We start from the raw sequence: 18,330 nt of genomic DNA on the forward strand, positions 1-18,330 counted from the left end.
ACTTCGTTAATAAAACATCATTAATAAGAAATGTTTCTTGTCTACCTTTGGACATCATTGACCAGACGTGTCTGGAGCAGCAGGTCTCTCCTGGGAAGCAGGTGATCACAGATAAAATTCTGATTGGCTCTCACAGCCACACCATTGCAGACACACAGGGAACAGAGAACATTTAGAATCTGAAAAGGAGTATGGGATACATTTTAACAATGCTGATGTTTCATTGCTTTAAACACATTTTATACTGCACATTTTCCCTATGTACAACTTTACAGTCATGTGCTTGTGTATTCTCAAGTGCATACTTGAAAGTGTTTGCTAGCGTAACATGCTGTGCAGCTCCTAGAATGTATTTACGAGTTTACATGACCCACATTTTATAAGACAGAGGAATTCTCAAGTCAAGTAGTATGGATCTACACCAGCAGAAACACCTGCCCCTTGTTAAAATGTCTGGATGTTTGCACCTCTCATTGCACCTAAAACCCTTGTGAAGATTAAGCTAATTTTTACTCTACTTTTCAACAATTGGAGACAAGATTTTTTTTTATTAATAAATGTTACATTTATAATGTTACAAAAATTTTTGTTTCAAATAAATGCTGTTCTTTAGAACTTTCTATTCATCAAAGAATTCTAACAAAAAAACTTCATGGTTTAAACAAAAATATTAAGCAGCAATATTTTGAAAATTGATGATAATAAGAAATTATTCTTGAGCATCACATCAGCATATTAAAATTACTTGAATAATTATTTGATTAGAATCATATGACATTTGAGACTGAAGTAATGACTGCTGTAAAAAAAAAAAAATTAAACAAATAAATGCAGCTGTGGTGAGCATAAGAAACATTACAAATCTTGCCGAACGCAAACTTTTGAACATTAGTGTCTCTCCCATAATATAGAAATGTACAGATTCATAATAAATCTGACTGATCTATGAAACTGCATTTTCAGCACTTCATATAATATTCATACTATTCAGAACTGCAGGTCTTAGGTTTCCATCTAAATACTTTGGATAGTCAGCAACATCCTTTATATTCCATACTCTACTCCATACATAATCTGTACGTGTGTGTTTGTAGAAACGGCAAATGCTGACCTTGTGATTGCGCCCATGCTTGTACAGCAGAGAAATAATGGATTTGATGTGGGCCTTCTGGATGATGTTCAGAGATTCTGGACTCTCGATAAGGACACAATGAAGCACCTCTAAAATGCCTGTATAGAGGTGCTTAATTAATATTGCATTGTAGTAAACACAAGAAATGTTGAGGCATTACATAATCACATAGTAGAGTTGTATAAGCAAATTACTATTGATTTTATCATGAAAATTGTCCACATTCTGCAATTTATCCGATGTAATACTGCCATGACATGAAGCTTAAAGCTAAAACCATTGACATATGTGCAGTTGCTGATGGTGTATCACTCAGTTTATGGCTACATAAGACAGACCAGATAATGTATAACCACTCTATAATCAGAGCTAATGTATGTGTCTAATTTGACATATAGCGGTATTTACCTGATGAGGACTCCAATCGCTCTAGCTTGCTGACTAGCCAATCCAGCTTACGAGAGAACTGTGTGCAGTTGGTCCTGTTGCCTCTAATCAGAGCGGCTAATGGACAAAAATCAATGGCAATAAGCTCAATGTTACACTGTTTTTTCTACAACATCAGACAAATCCCATTCACTATCCTTCACACAAGATGAAGTGTGCGTGTGTGTGTGTGTGTGTGTTTGTGTGTGTGTGTGTGTGTGTGTGTGTGTGTGTGTGTGTGTGTGTGTGTGTGTGTGTGTGTGTGTGTGTGTGTGTGTGTGTGTGTGTGTGTGTGTGTGTGTGTGTGTGTGTGTAAAATACTAAATAGAAGTAATCCTAACCTAGACAAGTTTTCAAGAGCAATCAATCAAACTCAACACCAGAGCAAAAGGCACTCTGCTGAGAGATAATCTAGGCAGTTTTGAAGCCCAAACACTCCGAACAGATCTACTTTCCGAGGCAGCAAATGCATCTGTATGGAGCCGTTAAAAACTGGCTGCTGTCACTAGCCTAATGTATCACGCTACTGTTCGCCCGACAGACTCAGCACGGCCCCTCTCGAGGGTGACCTCAGCGACTCTGAGCGAACAAAATTCAGAGCAAGCCTCGATGGGGGCTCTGATAAATGCCAAGCCAGTCAAGGTGAACCGAGGAGAGTGTTTACGCTCACTGGATCCTGATGTGATGTTAAAATTTAAAACAAAAAAATAATCACTAAAGATACTGTTCTAAAGAGTTCTGCAAGTAAGAGTACAAAAAATAACATAATAAGTTACCAATTTTGGACTTCTGGTTTCATTGCCCCGAAGTCAATGGGTCTTTTGAATGAGTTTTTGTTTAAATGCCTTAAAAACGTAGTAGTGATGACCAGTATGGGGGATAGTGAGATACAAAGAACATGCGAACATTACTTTAACTCAGTTTCAGTCAATCTCATGTCAGTCTTGAGTACCTATTGAGTACTACTGCATCCTTCATATCTCTGAAAAGTCTTTAGTTTTATCATATTTATAAAAGGAAGATAGGCTGTATCGAGTCTTTCCGGAAAAAAAAGAGCGGATGGAGCTAAAGAATCAGGAGCGTGCGCAGCTATTGCATTGAGAGCGTCTAAAAGAGCGTCTTACTATATATATATAAAGTAATATAATAATATGAAATGTTATAAAAAAGTATATAAAAGTAATATAATAAAATGCCTTCATATACGATTTCTGAAGCAATTTTACTTTTAACATCATGAACAAGGTTCTTCTTCTCTAACTGTATGTTTGCCCTCTATAAATCACACTAAGAGTCAACAACAAGGTGATAAAAGAGAATAGAACTGCTATGTAACTGCCTCTAATAACTGCCATGTCTCTCCATCATCACCTTCTGCGAACAGCTGAAGGCTGTGAATTGAATTCTTACCCAGAAGCTCATAGAGGAGGTTGAGAATGTCCTTCCAAGCCTCTCCGGCCTCCTCACCAGCTAGCTCCTCAAATTCAGCAGCACTGTTGTACACGTTTAGCCGATCGATGCAGTGCGAGACCAGGGTTAGCATTCCCTAAAAAAGTCATAATAAGTGTCAGCTTGTACATTGTATGATCGTGAATCTAACAAGACATGTGTGAGTTTTATCAACCTCCTCTTTGAAGAGATCTTGGCGCTTGATGAGAGATCGAAGCTGCCTCTGTTTCTCCTCATGCTCAAGCTCAGAGTCTGGCTGTTGGAAGTACACAATGAGGTCGTTGAGGGTCTGCAGCACTTCACACACAGGCAGAGTCACCTCTGTAGACTTTTCTCCATTCAAACCATCCAGACCCCTAAGACCAGGACAATAATATAATTAATGTTTATTTAAATCATTATATTTATACAAATATTTAGCCTGGATGCCAGCCGAACTCAGACCCGCCCACAAAATTTTTAGGTCGGGCAGTTCAGTCTGGCTTTGCGCCATAGAGGAGTAATTATCTCCGAACAGAAACTGTTCGGACCAATGAAATCATCAGGGTGGGCTTTAGACGATGATGGACAGGTGATAAACAGTAACGTAATCATCCACGTCATCAAAGGGGCTTGGATTATATTTGTTCGAATCCTAAACGGAGAGCTTGCTTGTATATGCATTCACCTTCACAATTTCTCTCAGAAATGATGATCATGTTGGGTAAGTACTCTGTGTATCATTAAATTATGTTATATTTTTACAACACCCGCAAAGATCGCGTATTCCAGCCTGATACCAGCGTGCATGCAGACAGGGTTGCCAAGTTTTTACAACAAAACCTGCCAACTACTACTAGCCCTAAACAATCGCTTCTCGGGGGGTTCTCCGGGGGAAAAATGGCGTTTGGGGGGTAAAATGTGTGTTATTTTAGCAAGGTCGCCTGCTAAAATCCGCACTCATGGGTCTATATATCACATAATAGTCGCTTCAACCCGTGGACATAGAAAACAACCCGCGGGGAAAAAAACGCGGACTTGGCAACACCATGGGCAACACAGTGCAGTTGAGCTCTGTTGACATTTGACAATGAGTCACTTCGTTGCTCTGATTGGTTGTAGGTCTGTCCAATTAATGTCTTTCCTAGTTCGGTTGAAATACGCCCCATAATCACAGCCCAATGGAGCAGTTTCAGACTCATATTCTGACTAGAATTGAGTATGACCACGTCAGGCTAACAAATATTAGGAATTTATTAATAACTAGTCTCATGATATTCTTGTTCCAAATGGCACTCAGTTATGAAAGAGACATTTCTATTGTAATATTTGAGCATTTGAGCCCAGTGAGCTTGAGTCCAGTACCTGATGAACTGAGTGAAGAGGTGGGTGGTATTACGAATGATGCGAGCCGCCCTAGATTCCTCATGCTGGCAGAGTTGCAGAGTCAGCCCGTCATCCATATGGCCCTCAAGAGACAGGACAGCCTGCACACATCGTAAATGTGCATTAACATTGACCTGAAAAGTAGCTGACAAACCAGTTCAGATAACTTTAGCCTAGGCTGTCAATGGAGAGACAGAAATATCTTAGATTTCATTAAAAATATCTTTATTTGTGTTCCGAAGATTAACAAAAGTCTTACAGAGTGGCCTTAACTACTATGTACTAACATTTAAATTAATAATTTGATACAAAGCACTTATTGTGTACATGCAGATATTTTTTTAAATGTAAGTACAATGTATAGTTCTATAGTTACATTTATAATTTCACTGCTGACCTTTCCCTTACACCTAATACTACCCATAACACCACACCGGTCCCTAACTTTACCCGTATCCCACCTCAATATCAGCAAAAGTGTTTTGCAATACAATATGAACACAAGTACGTTGTACGTATTTATTAAGACCACCTAATTTAAAGAGGGACCGTATTTTTTTCTTATTAATGAACATCTGAACCTTAATTTTATGCTGTAATTTTTTAATTTTCATTTTTAAATGTATTTTTGAGTCCTAGAATTTAAATGTGGTTTTGAACACCACATTACATCAGATTATGTCGGTCGCCCGGCTATGTATGTATCGATGCATTACCAGTGTTTCTATAATGTAAAGGCACATCGCACTAAACAGGTCACTGTCAAAAGTTTGTTGTCACACTGTATTTATCAGTTCTTTTCTAATCTAGCATATGGAAAAGATGCTCAAGAAGCATGTCATGTCAACATTATTGCTTTGGTTCAGGCCACTTACTGTGATAATTTCAGTGGCCACATTAAGGCAAAAAGGGGTTTTGAGTCAAATATATGGGCTTTATCTTCACCTTGGCACCTCCTCCTCATATGAAAGTCAGACTTCTTGTCCAGCAGGCTTCATAAGCTAAAAAAATTCAATATTGGTTCAATATTTTAGAAGCGAAAATCGAATCAAGTGTCACCAAAGTTATGACTTTGGCTGCCTGGACTGTGCGTAAAGGTGACATGCTTTTTCTGGCCTATAGCCCAGAGTTAAGCTGCATACCACAACGCTGGAAAGATGTGCAGTCCATGTGAACGTGTAATCCTGACCACTCCCCAAAAACACACTGTCACCATGCCTACCTCATTATCACATTTTAACCATGGCCTCGTATATCCTACACTCTACACAGAAGCCACTGCGGTTAAGCTTGAGCCAACATTAGACCATCCTGTGAGCCCCATAATCTTTAACGGGATCATAACATACGGCACATGATGTCATAAAAGATATCTGAGTCATTCAAAGTTGCTGTAAATATGTAAGCTTGACCTGGAGAGGGAGCTCGGTGATAGTTTCAGCCTCTTAGGACAAAAAAGCACACTATCTCTCACCCTTCTCTTCAGTGGTCCCAGGCGAGAAGATTTTGCATCAGGCGCTTGGTAGGACAGCCACAGGCCCGTGGACACATGCATGATGAAGCAGACTGAATCACCATATTTGATCTCTGCAATCCCCATACCATCAATATCACGCTTTGGGCTGGAGTCAATCTTTTCCTGCGAAGGGAAAGACAAATCGAACAATTTGTGCCATGTGGTCATGTATAAGCTTTATAGAGATAAAATAGACAGTAGGGCAGCTGGGTCTGTGACCTCTCGCAGAGCAAGGCTAATGAAACTCCAATATACAGTAAGAATGCACTGAGGATTAGTAAGTGGGAAACAGATGTAGCAATTACAGAATCTAAGCACTGACTAGCAGGGCTACAATCTAATAAAGTCAGTCTGTCCAATGATGAAGCTGTCTCGCTCTGAAAGGCATTGATTTGTCTCAATTACGGAATTTTCTATTAAATACAAGGAATGTTTCTGAATAAGTTGACTACATTTCTGGCATGTTAATCAGCACAAACTAAAATTTAAAGCTAAAATCAAGGTTTCGGTGAGACATGAAAGTGATTGAGACAGATATCTAAAGCTTATAATTTAATAAAAACACTTAATTTTACATTTAAAACTTGTGTATTATTTGAAGTCATTTTAGGCATTGTTGTCATAACAACAAAGTTATATCTTGACACAGAAAAGTAATTATTTTTCAATTTGTGTCAACATCTAACTTCTATCTATGGACAAATGTAAAATATATGGCTCAAACCTTGCTTGCCCGGAAACAGAAGGCAGTTGCAGTGGTGTCAGACTTCTCTCTGTCCAGCAGTATCAGGCCATGGTCCTCTGTCTGTCCCAGGTAGTGACCGGTAGAGAGATGGCGAAGGCGGAAGGGCTGACCCCATCTGATGTGGCTCCCACTCCAGCTATAATTCAAGGGGGAAAAAAGACTCCTCTGTGAGTATGCATCTTTTTCATCTTCAAATATGAGAAGCTAAAAATGTTAATGCTTAAAGGGGGGGGTGAAATGCTGTTTCATGCATACTGAGCTTTTTACACCTTTAAAGACTTGGATTCCCATCCTAAACATAGACAAAGTTTCAAAAACTAATGTTGGACGTTTGATGGAGTATTTCTGTGTTAAAAATACTCCTTCCGGTTTCTCACAAGTTTCGGCGAGTTTTTTTCGAGTATGGGTCTACTTGACGTTAAATAGATCGTAAGGTCCTTGTATGGGCTGTACGGGCTCTTCTCCCGGAAGGGTGCGCGCGCGCAACTAGAGGGAGAGAGAGGAAATGCACGCAGTAAACAGTCTCTCAGGTGCAGATCCAGTCGTCCGTGAACACTTATGACGCGCCGCGCTCCAGTTTATTCCTATGGGTGACGTCGAGCGACTTCAACGCTTCAGCACAGCATTCCGGGAAGGCAGCGCTGCATTTGAACCGATTTGAACGCAGAAATGACGGGAAGCTTCAAGGCATCGCTTCAGTCGCGTCGCAAAGTGGATTTCCACGGTCACTGCTGTCACAGTACTTCACCAAATCATACCAAAGAAGTGTGTTTTTGACAGAGCAGCCGGTGAGTAAATCAACTTCAAATGTCTCTGCTATTGGCTACCGTCGCATGAGTAAACATCAGTAAATGACACGATCGCGTGCTTCGTCATTCAAATGCGCTAACGGTTACTCCATTGTTGTTCTGTATAACACTAGTCTGACTCTGACGTGCAAAACCGTTTTGCTTGCTACCTCTAAGGTCTAGTCACATACAATAGTCCATAAACCGAATCATGTCCTCATAAACTGCGCGTAAAGACACACAAAGGCCCCTAAATACAGTACATACCACAGAGACGGACATCCTGATGTTGCCGTTTCTCCTGTTCAATTTATTTCAGCCTCAGATTTGATTGTGGATCATTATCTGTATTAGCCTATGGTATTAGCTGAGATAGCTGAGATGGGTTTCTCCACGCTTGAGGACATCACCGCTTTGTGCACATTCGTCATTCTTTAGCTCCGCCCACACGATACGCCTCCAGGCGCTCGGTTTTTTCCGGAAAGACTCGGTACAGCCCATATTTCTTTTATAAATATGATAAAACTAAAGACTTTTCGGAGATATGAAGGATGCAATACTACTCTATAGGTACTCAAGATTGACATGAGATTGACTGAAACTGAGTGTTTCACCCCCCCTTTAATGAATTTCCTCCCATGAGGAAAACAGTGTATAATCATACTAAATTATGTTTTCTTTTGTTTTGTTTTTATCTAGAATTGCAGATTTTTTTTGGTGAAGTTTTTGTTTGGGGGTAGCCTTTGGGTTAGGGGACAGAATATACAGTTTGTCCAACATAAAAATGATTATATCTATAGAAAGTCCCCATAAAACATGGAAACGCAATGTGTGTTTGTGAGTGTGTACCTTATCCGAAGAGGCTCCAATCTCCATAAAGACCTGGCCTTGGACCCTCCTTTGCCAGTCTCATAGTTCACCACTCTAAAGGGAAATAAAGGAATTAGCAGACATGTTTTCTTATATGGATGCATGGATATTTTAGATTTTGCCCATTTCTTAAATTGTCGATGGTTATTCAAATAGACACAATGATAGATAGATAAAATGACAGAAAAAAGATAGACAATAGAAATATAGAATGACATAGAACTATAGAATAGTTGACAGAAGATAGAACAATAGACAGACAGAAAGACAGACAGATAGATAGACTCACTTCTGTTGCTCTTGGCTTTGCTCGGATCCTGGTATAGTGAGACTCTCGTCGTGCCCATGGAACAAGCGCATCACTTGCCCACCCAGAAGAAATCCTACAGAGACAAGGGAACAGTGAGACAATTCCTAACATCAACTGTGCTTTTGTAACTAGTAAACCTAGACAAAAGTAATAGATTTAGATTTTTGAAAGCACAAAACATTAACTTAACTCACCCACTGCTACATTGCTTCTGGAGCAGGTAGGCTGAACATTCCACAGTGTTTGCATGAAAGAAGCATCCACTTGAATACTTCCATTGGAGATGGAGAGGTGCTGCAAAAGAGAGAAAGAGACAAGTGTTTTGTTATGCATGTATTTGTGCTTGAACAGACTTGCAGAATCTGAAAAAAAAAGATAAAGGAAGTGAGAGCAAGGGAGAAAGAGAAAAAGAGACATAGCGGAAGAGAACAGGAAAAGAGATACTGCCATGTGGCCTTGATGCTGCCAGCCTGTCTGTGTTGTCAGCATCTGAGTTACAAATCTGTTTTTAAAAGATTACTGTCTAGAAAATACAAACAGCGACTGCCTTTCCCAGAACACTAGCTCTGTGCATGAGCAGTCTCCAAACCCTTCCAAGGGACTTAAAGTCTTTTTTAGTTAATCCATAGCTGGAACAAAAACAATGCAACTGACCATACCAAATGAGAGCAGTGCCTGAATTATAATAATGACTTTCAAGGGTGAACCATTTCCGAGGAATTCCAAGGAATGTCTCATGTAATGTGTATACTTGTTTATACTTGTTTAAATGTACACTACTGTTCTATGCTAGGTGTCAGTAAGATTTTTTTACATTAATACTTTTATTCAGCAAGGGTGCATTAAATTGATCAAAAGTGGCAGTAAAGACATTTTTAATGGTACAAAGATTTATATTTTGAATAAATGCTTTTATTTTTATTTTCGCCATACTTTTCAGGGTTAAAAACTTTATTAGGGGTTTTAGACCACCCAAAAAAATTTGCATCCTGGCGGTCAGATATAATCCAATAAGTCTGAAAGACAAAAGTGGGCCATAAATGGGGTAAAACAGTCCATCCATTCTCCTGTACATCTAGGTTTGGGTTTGCTCTGTTGGCAGGCTGAGCACGTCACCATGACAGCTTACTTGATTGAACCTGATAGGCTCCCTCTGCATGAAAGAGGTATATTAACTGTCAGCACATCTGGTGAAGTCATCTTACCAGACACAAGTGAAATTATAATGAGAAATTATGGAAGATTTTTTTTTTTTTTTTACTACAGACTATCAGTCTATGTACTATATATTTATATGGCTTAAAGTTAAAAGTGTATCTGGAGATTTTTAAACATTAACTCTAAGGGCCTGAGTCCATTAAAAGACTAAATAACTCAAAATTGTTTATACACTGTCAGTCCATAAGGACATAAAAAAAAACATTAAAGATGCAGTCCATAAGTTTTGCCCATTTGTCGCCATCTCTATTTGAAACCTGCAATTGCAGTGATTTGTGATCTTCTTTACGCGAGTTGTGCATCGGCACGGCTCCTTACCGCAGATAAATCTAATGTTTTGAGGCGTTTGTGTGGCTGGCTGTCAGTCACCACACTAAAGTGGATACTATACTTTGGAATCACATATTCTATGTCTTGGAAGTGACCAAAATAAGATTTTTTTTAATCGAAACATTATTTTTTTTAAATCTTTTGTTCTAACCAACTGGGGGGAAAAGGCATTACAATAAATCGATGATTGTCATACGGAACTTTCTAGATTACAATCCGCCATGAAAATTATAAATGTAATTATTACAGCTGCTTTGAGAAAAGGCTATAAATGATCCGCCACCTGCATCATCCTCACATGCGATATAGCCTAGCCGAGACTCATACTTGATGTATTTAGATGTGATGTAATAACGCAAAGATGAACGGTGGCATGCTCAAATTTCCCACAGAAAGTTACCAGTATCACTGAAATTATAACACATTATTACAATCATTGTAAATTGGGCTACGGTAAGAAGATAGTTTTGAATACTAGCTGGTTATGTATTTAACAAAAAATAAGTTACGGACTGCAGCTTTAATAAATAACATTAAAACTTTCATACCATTCTTTAAAAGAGGATATATTATGGTTTTTTACATTTTCAACTTTCTTTAGTGTGTAATGTTACTGTCTGAGTATGAAAAAGGTCTGCAAACACATACAGAGCACAAAGTTATTCTCTCTATCAGTAGGTAAGCACTGTTTCTGAACTCCCTGAAACACTTTTGTACGTAACAACTATTTCTCAAAAAAACTAAATCAAGACTTAAAAAAGGGCATGGCCGTATTTATTCATGTATGAGATAAAATAATTCAGTCTGTTGCTCACACAAAGCTATTGTATGACTTATGAAGACTTGGGAAAACACTACGTGAGTTAGATGGACTATTTATATTGTGTTTCAGTGTGGCTTGAAAGACATTTGGTGTATGGAAATAGCTGCATTGCTCTTTTAACCCTAAAAAACACCAGGTACTCACCAGGAACCTCTCAGAGGACACGCTGACCAAGATGAGGTCATCCCCAATGCGCACTTTCTCACCCTCTGATCTTTGCTTGGATGCCGGGTGAATTGTCCACCAACAAGCTTCCCCTTTGATTGAACAAATCATCAGTTAAAGGATATTGACCAGATGTAAATAAAGAAACAGCTCGTCAATGTCCTACAGCTGTCAAAGTTTCAATCAATCTTTGACTTTGATGAACTGAGATTGCCTACAAGATCTTTTGGGTGTTCGCAAACTTAGTTGTTGATACGGATTATATTCATGTCCCTCTATTCTGGGTGAGACAATAAATAAAAATAGTAAGATATCTGTGTTTAATTTTGGATCTCTTTTCAAAGCTTGGGAAGTAGTCCTAGCACTGCATCTGTTACCTACAGTTGAAATGTCAATCAAAGCCGGAAAGAGGCCTGTAAAATTAAAAAATTAAAACTGTCATGAATTTAACTTTTGAGTCCCTTGAAGCACACCTACACAGAGCATTGCATATTTTATGAGATGTTGTTCAGTGTTGTTTTTGATAACTAAAAACCATTAAAAATATTTTTGTAAATTGAAATAAAAATACAAAATAAAATACAAAATTAATAAAATAAAATAAAATTTAGATTAAAAAACTTGGAACTTGGAAAGCTAAATGGAACAAAATAAGTGTAAAGTTATGGTAAATGCTACTAAAGTACTAACACAAAGTAACACAAACTAAAAAAAAATGTAAATATAAAAATAAAAGCTAATTTATAAAATATTAATAAATACTGCAATAATATGTAAACAACACTAAAATAACACTGATGTTGTTAGTAGTTCTATAAAATAATTTAAATCTCAAAATAAAAGCTAATTCAAAATGTGAATAAATACTATAATACTGTATAAATAATACTAAAATAACTCTGTTGTTGTTACCAGTTGAATCCTCTTCTAGGCCAACATCAAAAGATAGTTTGTCTGTTAGAGACCTGGAAGTCTTCAGACATGTCAGATACTGTTGGAAAACAAAGAAACAAGTGTAAATTCTACTAATAAATCGTGACAAATAAGGTTTCACTACACTGTAGCAATGCATTATGGGTAAATGCCTCCAGAAGAACAAGTTCAGTAAGCGTCAAGCTTTATATTTAATGTTTAACAACAATATAAACACATATTTATTCAATTTAAACATAAGCCATCCTGTCATTCGTGATGTTAAAGCATTTTCACTTATCCCCATCTTCCCACAATACACTGTAGGGAGTCATTGATCATGAAGTTGATGTGTGTGAGCTGTAAGCTTTGACAGGCTGCCTAATCCTTCTCCCCACTGGCTTCAATTTGTGTGGTGCATTCTCACCATTCCACTGAAGGAATGCCTAAGGAGGATAGCGTGACCGTAGAGCAGTGTCCGATGTCCACCTCCTTGTGCTGCCTACAGAAGAGAGAGTAAAATGCTGTTAGCACACTCAAGGAGAGGGTTCCTAAAGTTAAAGTCACTGAAACAGAAAACACTGACACTGGGAAGAACATGCTGGGCGGATGTTAAATGGGAATTTCTCGTTCAGCTGACTGAACGAGAACAAAATTTCGTTGTTGTACCGTAGATGAGGAAATGTGAGGAGGGTGTGGAAAAAACAAGAATGAAAAAGTAAAAACTACCCACAAGATAAATATACTTACCCGTCTTATAAGCCTCTGAGTACAATGGGGGAAAAAGATGTTTTTTATTAGTTAAATATAAGTATAATGTAGGTTAAAAAAAAACTTAGTCTGAAGCCAGTGATAGTGTTCAGTTATAGTGTAGTAGTAATCCTGATCATGATCTGTTTGAGTTTTAAACACCATTTGAAACCCCTCACTGGCAGTCCAAAAACGAATGACTTTGACAAAGAGGAAAGTTGAAACTTGTGTTCCAAACTCCCAGCTGTTGCTGTATGCCTGCTGTCCTACTGAAATATCAGATGATACACAACTAAATATTATTACATGCTATATGTCACTGGGATATTGTACAGTTTAGCACCACATTTACCAGAAAATGCAACTTCCAAACAGTTGCACGTTTGTTTGTTTTTTCCTGGTAAATCTGACTACTGTGTTCACTGTCAGATTACTAAAAATGGCAAGATGTCTGGACTGTTGATAAAAAGGTCAAGAAGCCATCTTGATGCATAAATATAAACTAAATATACACTACCGTTCAAAAGTTGGGGGTTGGTGGGGTTTTATGTTTTTGGAAGAAGGCTCCATTAGTCCAGTCTTCTTCAGAAATCATGATAATAATCTGATTTTGTGCTTTTTAATAGTTTTTTTTATTATTATTTGATGAATAGAATGTTCAAAAGAACAGCATTTATTTGAAGTAAATTTTTAAAGAGGTATTTAATGACTTATTTGATCGGTTTGAATTAGGGCTGTCTATCGATTTTAAAAAATTACTTGCGCTTAATCACATGATTGTCATGAGTTAACTCACGATTAATTGCAACTTAATGGCACATTTTTATCATTTACATTTAACATTTAACATTTAATCATTTAGCAGATGCTTTTATCCAAAGCTACTTACAAAAAAAGGGGAGAGCAATAGAAGCAATGAAACAAACAAGGCCAACAACCTGTAAGAGCTGTAAGAAGTCTCAGTTAATTAGCACAGTTTTTTTGTTTGTTTTTTCTCTTTTTTTGGGGGGGGGGGGGGGCAAACAAAAAATGTATGGATAGTTAAGTGCTATTCTTTATTGGTCAGGTGCAGTTGGAAGAGATGTGTCTTAAGATGTTTTTTAAAAATGGCTATAGACTCGGCAGCACGAGTCTGTTATCAGTTGTAAACGTGTCTTAAATTAATATGTTTCAAGTTTTTAATATTGTAATCAGCATGGGTATGGACAAATGTCCATGCTTTATGCAAATGTTCATTTATTATTAGTAAAACCATAATCAACAGAGCATAAAGACTAGACATTTATCAAAGGTCACAGATGTTTTTCAAAGAACTTGTTCATATCTCTTAAGCCTAAGCTTAAAAATTCTGTGATTTCTCTCATTTTAAGAATATAAAAAAGGGTGTTTTTATACTGGCAGTTTAGTTCAGAACAGGGCACAGTTCATATGAAACTTTGGTAATGTGAAAGCTGTCATGCGGACCTGGGAGAGCACCAGTACCACACCACACCTGGAGGAGGTTGTAACGAGTAAGAATATAGTGTGGCCCCTTTAAGAGCTGCGCTATCTATTGAACTTCCGGTATTTTGTGTGTGCGTGCCGAACTGTGCCACGATTCACATGAACAGTATGAGAAACAAGAACTCGGGAGCGCTCTTGTTCAGAAAAGTAACCTGTGTACTCGTTTTAGCTGATTGTAATGTATTTAGTTTAATAAAACACATGTACTGTAATTGTTGATGGTGATAATGATTTACCTCGGATACGAGTGAGAGTGAACTTGCAGTGTATTCGTGCATCGCGCTCGGACTTGGACTGCAGAGAATGTGCTCAGTGTAAAAACGCACTTTCCTTTCCACCTGGAGTCTAATGAAAAAAGAAAATATGGTAGCTAATGTAGCTATAACTGCACTTGTTTCAGAATAATGATGTTAACCCTATTCTTTCACTATTAATGTTTGCTGCGGCATCCTTTACGTCTATGGCTGATCTCAATTTCTCCAAATACAGGTTAGGCCATGGATCAAACAGAAAATGTGCACTGCGTTAATAAAATTAGTGCCGTTAAAATGTATTTGTGTCGTTAAAATGCATTATTAACTCGTTAATTTTGACAGCCCTAGTTTAAATGCATCATCCTTAATTAACATAAATTTTTCAAAAAACGTACTGACTTTAAACTTTGAACGGTAGAGTATTATAAAGTAGCATGATGAACTATTTTTAGGCTGAAAAAGAAGCAAAACATACAAAGAAGAAAAGGAAAAAAAGAGTAAAAAGACTGAAAAATCATGGCATATTCATGTATCAAGAAACATTCATTCTGGAATCAGCATTCCATATCATTTCCTCGTCATTGGTACTCCTGAAATTTGACAGTGTTAGATCCCAAATGCAAGAAGAAACACAGTTCACATCTCAAACTACAATAAACACAAAAAGGCAATAAAATGCATTTGTTTCTGTAAGACAGGTGTATCAGACACTGAATTCATTACATAAATGACATGATAGGGATCTTTATAGTAAAGTATGGTATATAGAAACTCTGCTGAATAATGGTTTTCCAAAACTCTCTGCTAGACATTAATGTTAGCACAACAGATAGACAGCAAAGAGCTATAAAATATATGCTGTGACATCTCATTTCAAAATGCTGCAGTAAAAAAAAAAAAAAAAAGCATGAAATAAAATATCGGGCATGCCATTTTGTGCTGAAGGGAGGGCGAATAAAGCATTCCAATGGCCCTGTGCAGAACATGCATAGCCAGTAGATCTTATTTGGAGATTTACATAATTCTGGGCCACTAGCTTCTAGGTTTGACAAGTTCATTTATCTTCTTTGGGCAACAGGAACATTTTCACACTTTCAATCATAACATCAAAATGGAAAGAGGGAGATGAGTCTGAGATAAAGGAGCGAGACCTTGATTCTCTGACAGCATTGTGAACTGTAAGGTCAGGTTAGTAGGGTTACGTCATGAGTTAAATCACACTTAGAAATCAGTTAATGACATGTTGTTGTTGGGATGCTCAAAAAAAGAGCAATAGGTGTAATTATGTAGGTTAAATTTTTTTTCATAATTTAGATTGAGATTCATGCATACTTGTTGGTCAACAAATTGTGAACATACCCATCGCTCATGATCAGGATTCTTGCAATGATGAACAAAGATACAGATATGATTAAAGAAGGCAGTTGGAAAACCCTTGCCATATCAGCACATTCAGTTCATTATGTCTCATCAAAAACCAATTATTGATTATACCTATTCTTGGTCCAGTTTTTTTTTTTCTTCTTTTTTCTTTACATTCATTTTTAAGAAATAAAAGTCAAATATTTATATTGGATGGATACTGGATATGATGAGCTGAATGTTGCCAAATGATGAGGCAACCCATGAAGCAAAAACACCGGAAATAACAAATAAAATATATATATTTGTGAAGTCATTCTACTAAAATAAAAATATATATACATATGATTGCAAACAGATTTTTTTATTTATTTCACCTTCTATTGAAAGCAGAATAGACATTTAGAGCAATGTAATTAGTCTATGCAAAGCAGAAGGTGAGGTACGACACTATAGGCATTAAAAGGATGGCAGTATTTTATCCAATTTTGAAAAAACATACCTCACCTGCATTTGTTAGTTAGTATATGCTTGAATGATTAATGGATAATGGATCATATTGAAAATGTAAAGTTAATTCTGGCAATGAAGGACTGATGGCCAATTCATTGAATTTTCCAAATCAAACCTGCCAGTGTTAATTGTAGTTGTGATTTATCTATGGTCAGTACTACACAATATCAATGTCATCACTCATGATTACTTAAACTAGGTCAACTACAGCTAATGGGATAGTTTGGGCGATAAAAACTAAAGTTTGGGGTTGGTAAGATTTTCATGTTTTTGAAAGAATATACAAAAAATAGTCAAAACAGTGATATTATGAAATATTAGTACAATTAAAAATAACTGTTTTCTATGTTAATATGTTTTAAAATGTAATTTATTGTTGTGATGTCAAAGCTGAATTTTCTATACCATTACTCCAGTCTTCAGTCAAGAAACATTCCTTTATTCCTATTATCAATGTTTTAATTATTATCAAATCTTTTTTTTAAAACAGAATGATGCGATATTTATTATAAATGATTCATCCGTGCACGGCACGTATTCATGTGCTTTTATGATCTTTAATCAAATGCTAAAATATTAATTGCTTTCAAAAAAATCTTACTTACCCCAGACTTTTGATTGGTAGTTCGTATCATTTTCCAGCTACTATAACTTTCCATGACAGGTCAATAAAACGCAATGCTGCCAAGAATGTGTTGCTTTTCTTTTCTGTTGCTTTTAAAACACAGGTTATTGTCTATATCAAAATGCATAGGATATTTTATTGATGTACAAATATAATTAGTGGTTATCCCGTCACTAATTTTAGTATTTGCTCATCAATGGAGCCTCACAAATTATAATTTTATTTACCTTCAGGATACATTTTCAGCACCATTAAGCTTTCCTATTGACATGGTAAATCTACTCAAAAGTAAAAGGTTTTAAAGCATTCTTACTATAAAGGCTGAGACACAGTATATTCAGTACAGTAATGCTGTAATCGATGTGATTTTTTTACTTACTCCTTCACCGTTCTGTCCAGCGAGCATCTCCTGTAGAGCCCGCACTGAGAGCGACTGCTCCAGAACAAAGTTACAGATGCATAGGTCAGGAGGAAAATACTGCAAAGAAAGAGAGGTAGTGTGTGTATTTCTACTTACTTTTGATTATGGATAAAGTCATATAATTGGTAGAGTGGCAATGTTTACAAATTAAAGTCTTTCATTAGGTCTAAATAGATGGTTTGTTTTTGATATGTGTTCATTGGGATTAGCTTGAGAGCCCAGCGAGGATTTACATGGGCAAATGGTGAACTCCACCCTTGGTCTAGAGAAGTCTTCTCCCACCCTGCATCTGTTTATCAGGCTGCTATTTAAAGCGCCTTGACTGTCTGGTTCAGCTATCCTGAGAAAGTGAACATTCCGTCACCTTCTGATAATTACAGTCTGAATCATGTACAGTCTTACTTAATTTATAAACCCTTTCATAATCTGCATGGACAAAAAAGCCATGCAATATGGTGGCCTATGACCTCTAGGGTCTTAAAATGATATGTCGGTTGGGAGAATATGCTAAGTAGAGTGACAGATGCCTCTGTGGAAAGACATCTGTAGCCATAAACGACAAAGGGAAAATTCTAATGTTATTAGAATATTGTTTTTTTTGTTTGTTTGTTTTTTACAATTATTTATATAAAAAACAATTTATGCAATAATATTAATAAAAAAATAGCTTAAAAAATAGATTAATTTTAATAATATGTTTAATTATATATTTATATATAAATGATTACAGTTATGTATTTATGTGTTTCTCATAAGATAGATTACCCTTTATGGCATTAAACATACATTTGAGAGACCATGGTGATTGTAAAGCATGATGGTAAAGGTTAATATTTATCATCTTTGTCTCTCC

The 18,330-nt window shown here is 36.8% G+C and overlaps 1 protein-coding gene across 1 annotated transcript in view; it reads right to left on the reverse strand.

Moving 5' to 3' along the window:
* The window catches only part of ryr3 (ryanodine receptor 3), a 132,543-nt gene that overhangs the window by 68,357 nt on the left and 45,856 nt on the right, over positions 1 to 18,330 (reverse strand). The window contains exons 5-20 of the mRNA XM_067417529.1: positions 17,436 to 17,534; positions 15,916 to 15,936; positions 12,477 to 12,551; positions 12,050 to 12,128; positions 11,117 to 11,229; positions 8,796 to 8,895; positions 8,581 to 8,674; positions 8,271 to 8,345; positions 6,613 to 6,769; positions 5,847 to 6,011; positions 4,352 to 4,473; positions 3,183 to 3,363; positions 2,969 to 3,104; positions 1,541 to 1,636; positions 1,112 to 1,230; positions 46 to 179 (exon numbers count right to left, since the gene is read on the reverse strand). Of these exons, the coding sequence (XP_067273630.1) occupies positions 46 to 179; positions 1,112 to 1,230; positions 1,541 to 1,636; positions 2,969 to 3,104; positions 3,183 to 3,363; positions 4,352 to 4,473; positions 5,847 to 6,011; positions 6,613 to 6,769; positions 8,271 to 8,345; positions 8,581 to 8,674; positions 8,796 to 8,895; positions 11,117 to 11,229; positions 12,050 to 12,128; positions 12,477 to 12,551; positions 15,916 to 15,936; positions 17,436 to 17,534 (1,766 nt within the window). The remainder of the gene's footprint in view (positions 1 to 45; positions 180 to 1,111; positions 1,231 to 1,540; positions 1,637 to 2,968; positions 3,105 to 3,182; positions 3,364 to 4,351; positions 4,474 to 5,846; positions 6,012 to 6,612; positions 6,770 to 8,270; positions 8,346 to 8,580; positions 8,675 to 8,795; positions 8,896 to 11,116; positions 11,230 to 12,049; positions 12,129 to 12,476; positions 12,552 to 15,915; positions 15,937 to 17,435; positions 17,535 to 18,330) is intronic.

The sequence above is a fragment of the Pseudorasbora parva genome, chromosome 15 (genome assembly GCF_024679245.1).
Source record: "Pseudorasbora parva isolate DD20220531a chromosome 15, ASM2467924v1, whole genome shotgun sequence".
NCBI lineage: Eukaryota > Metazoa > Chordata > Actinopteri > Cypriniformes > Gobionidae > Pseudorasbora > Pseudorasbora parva.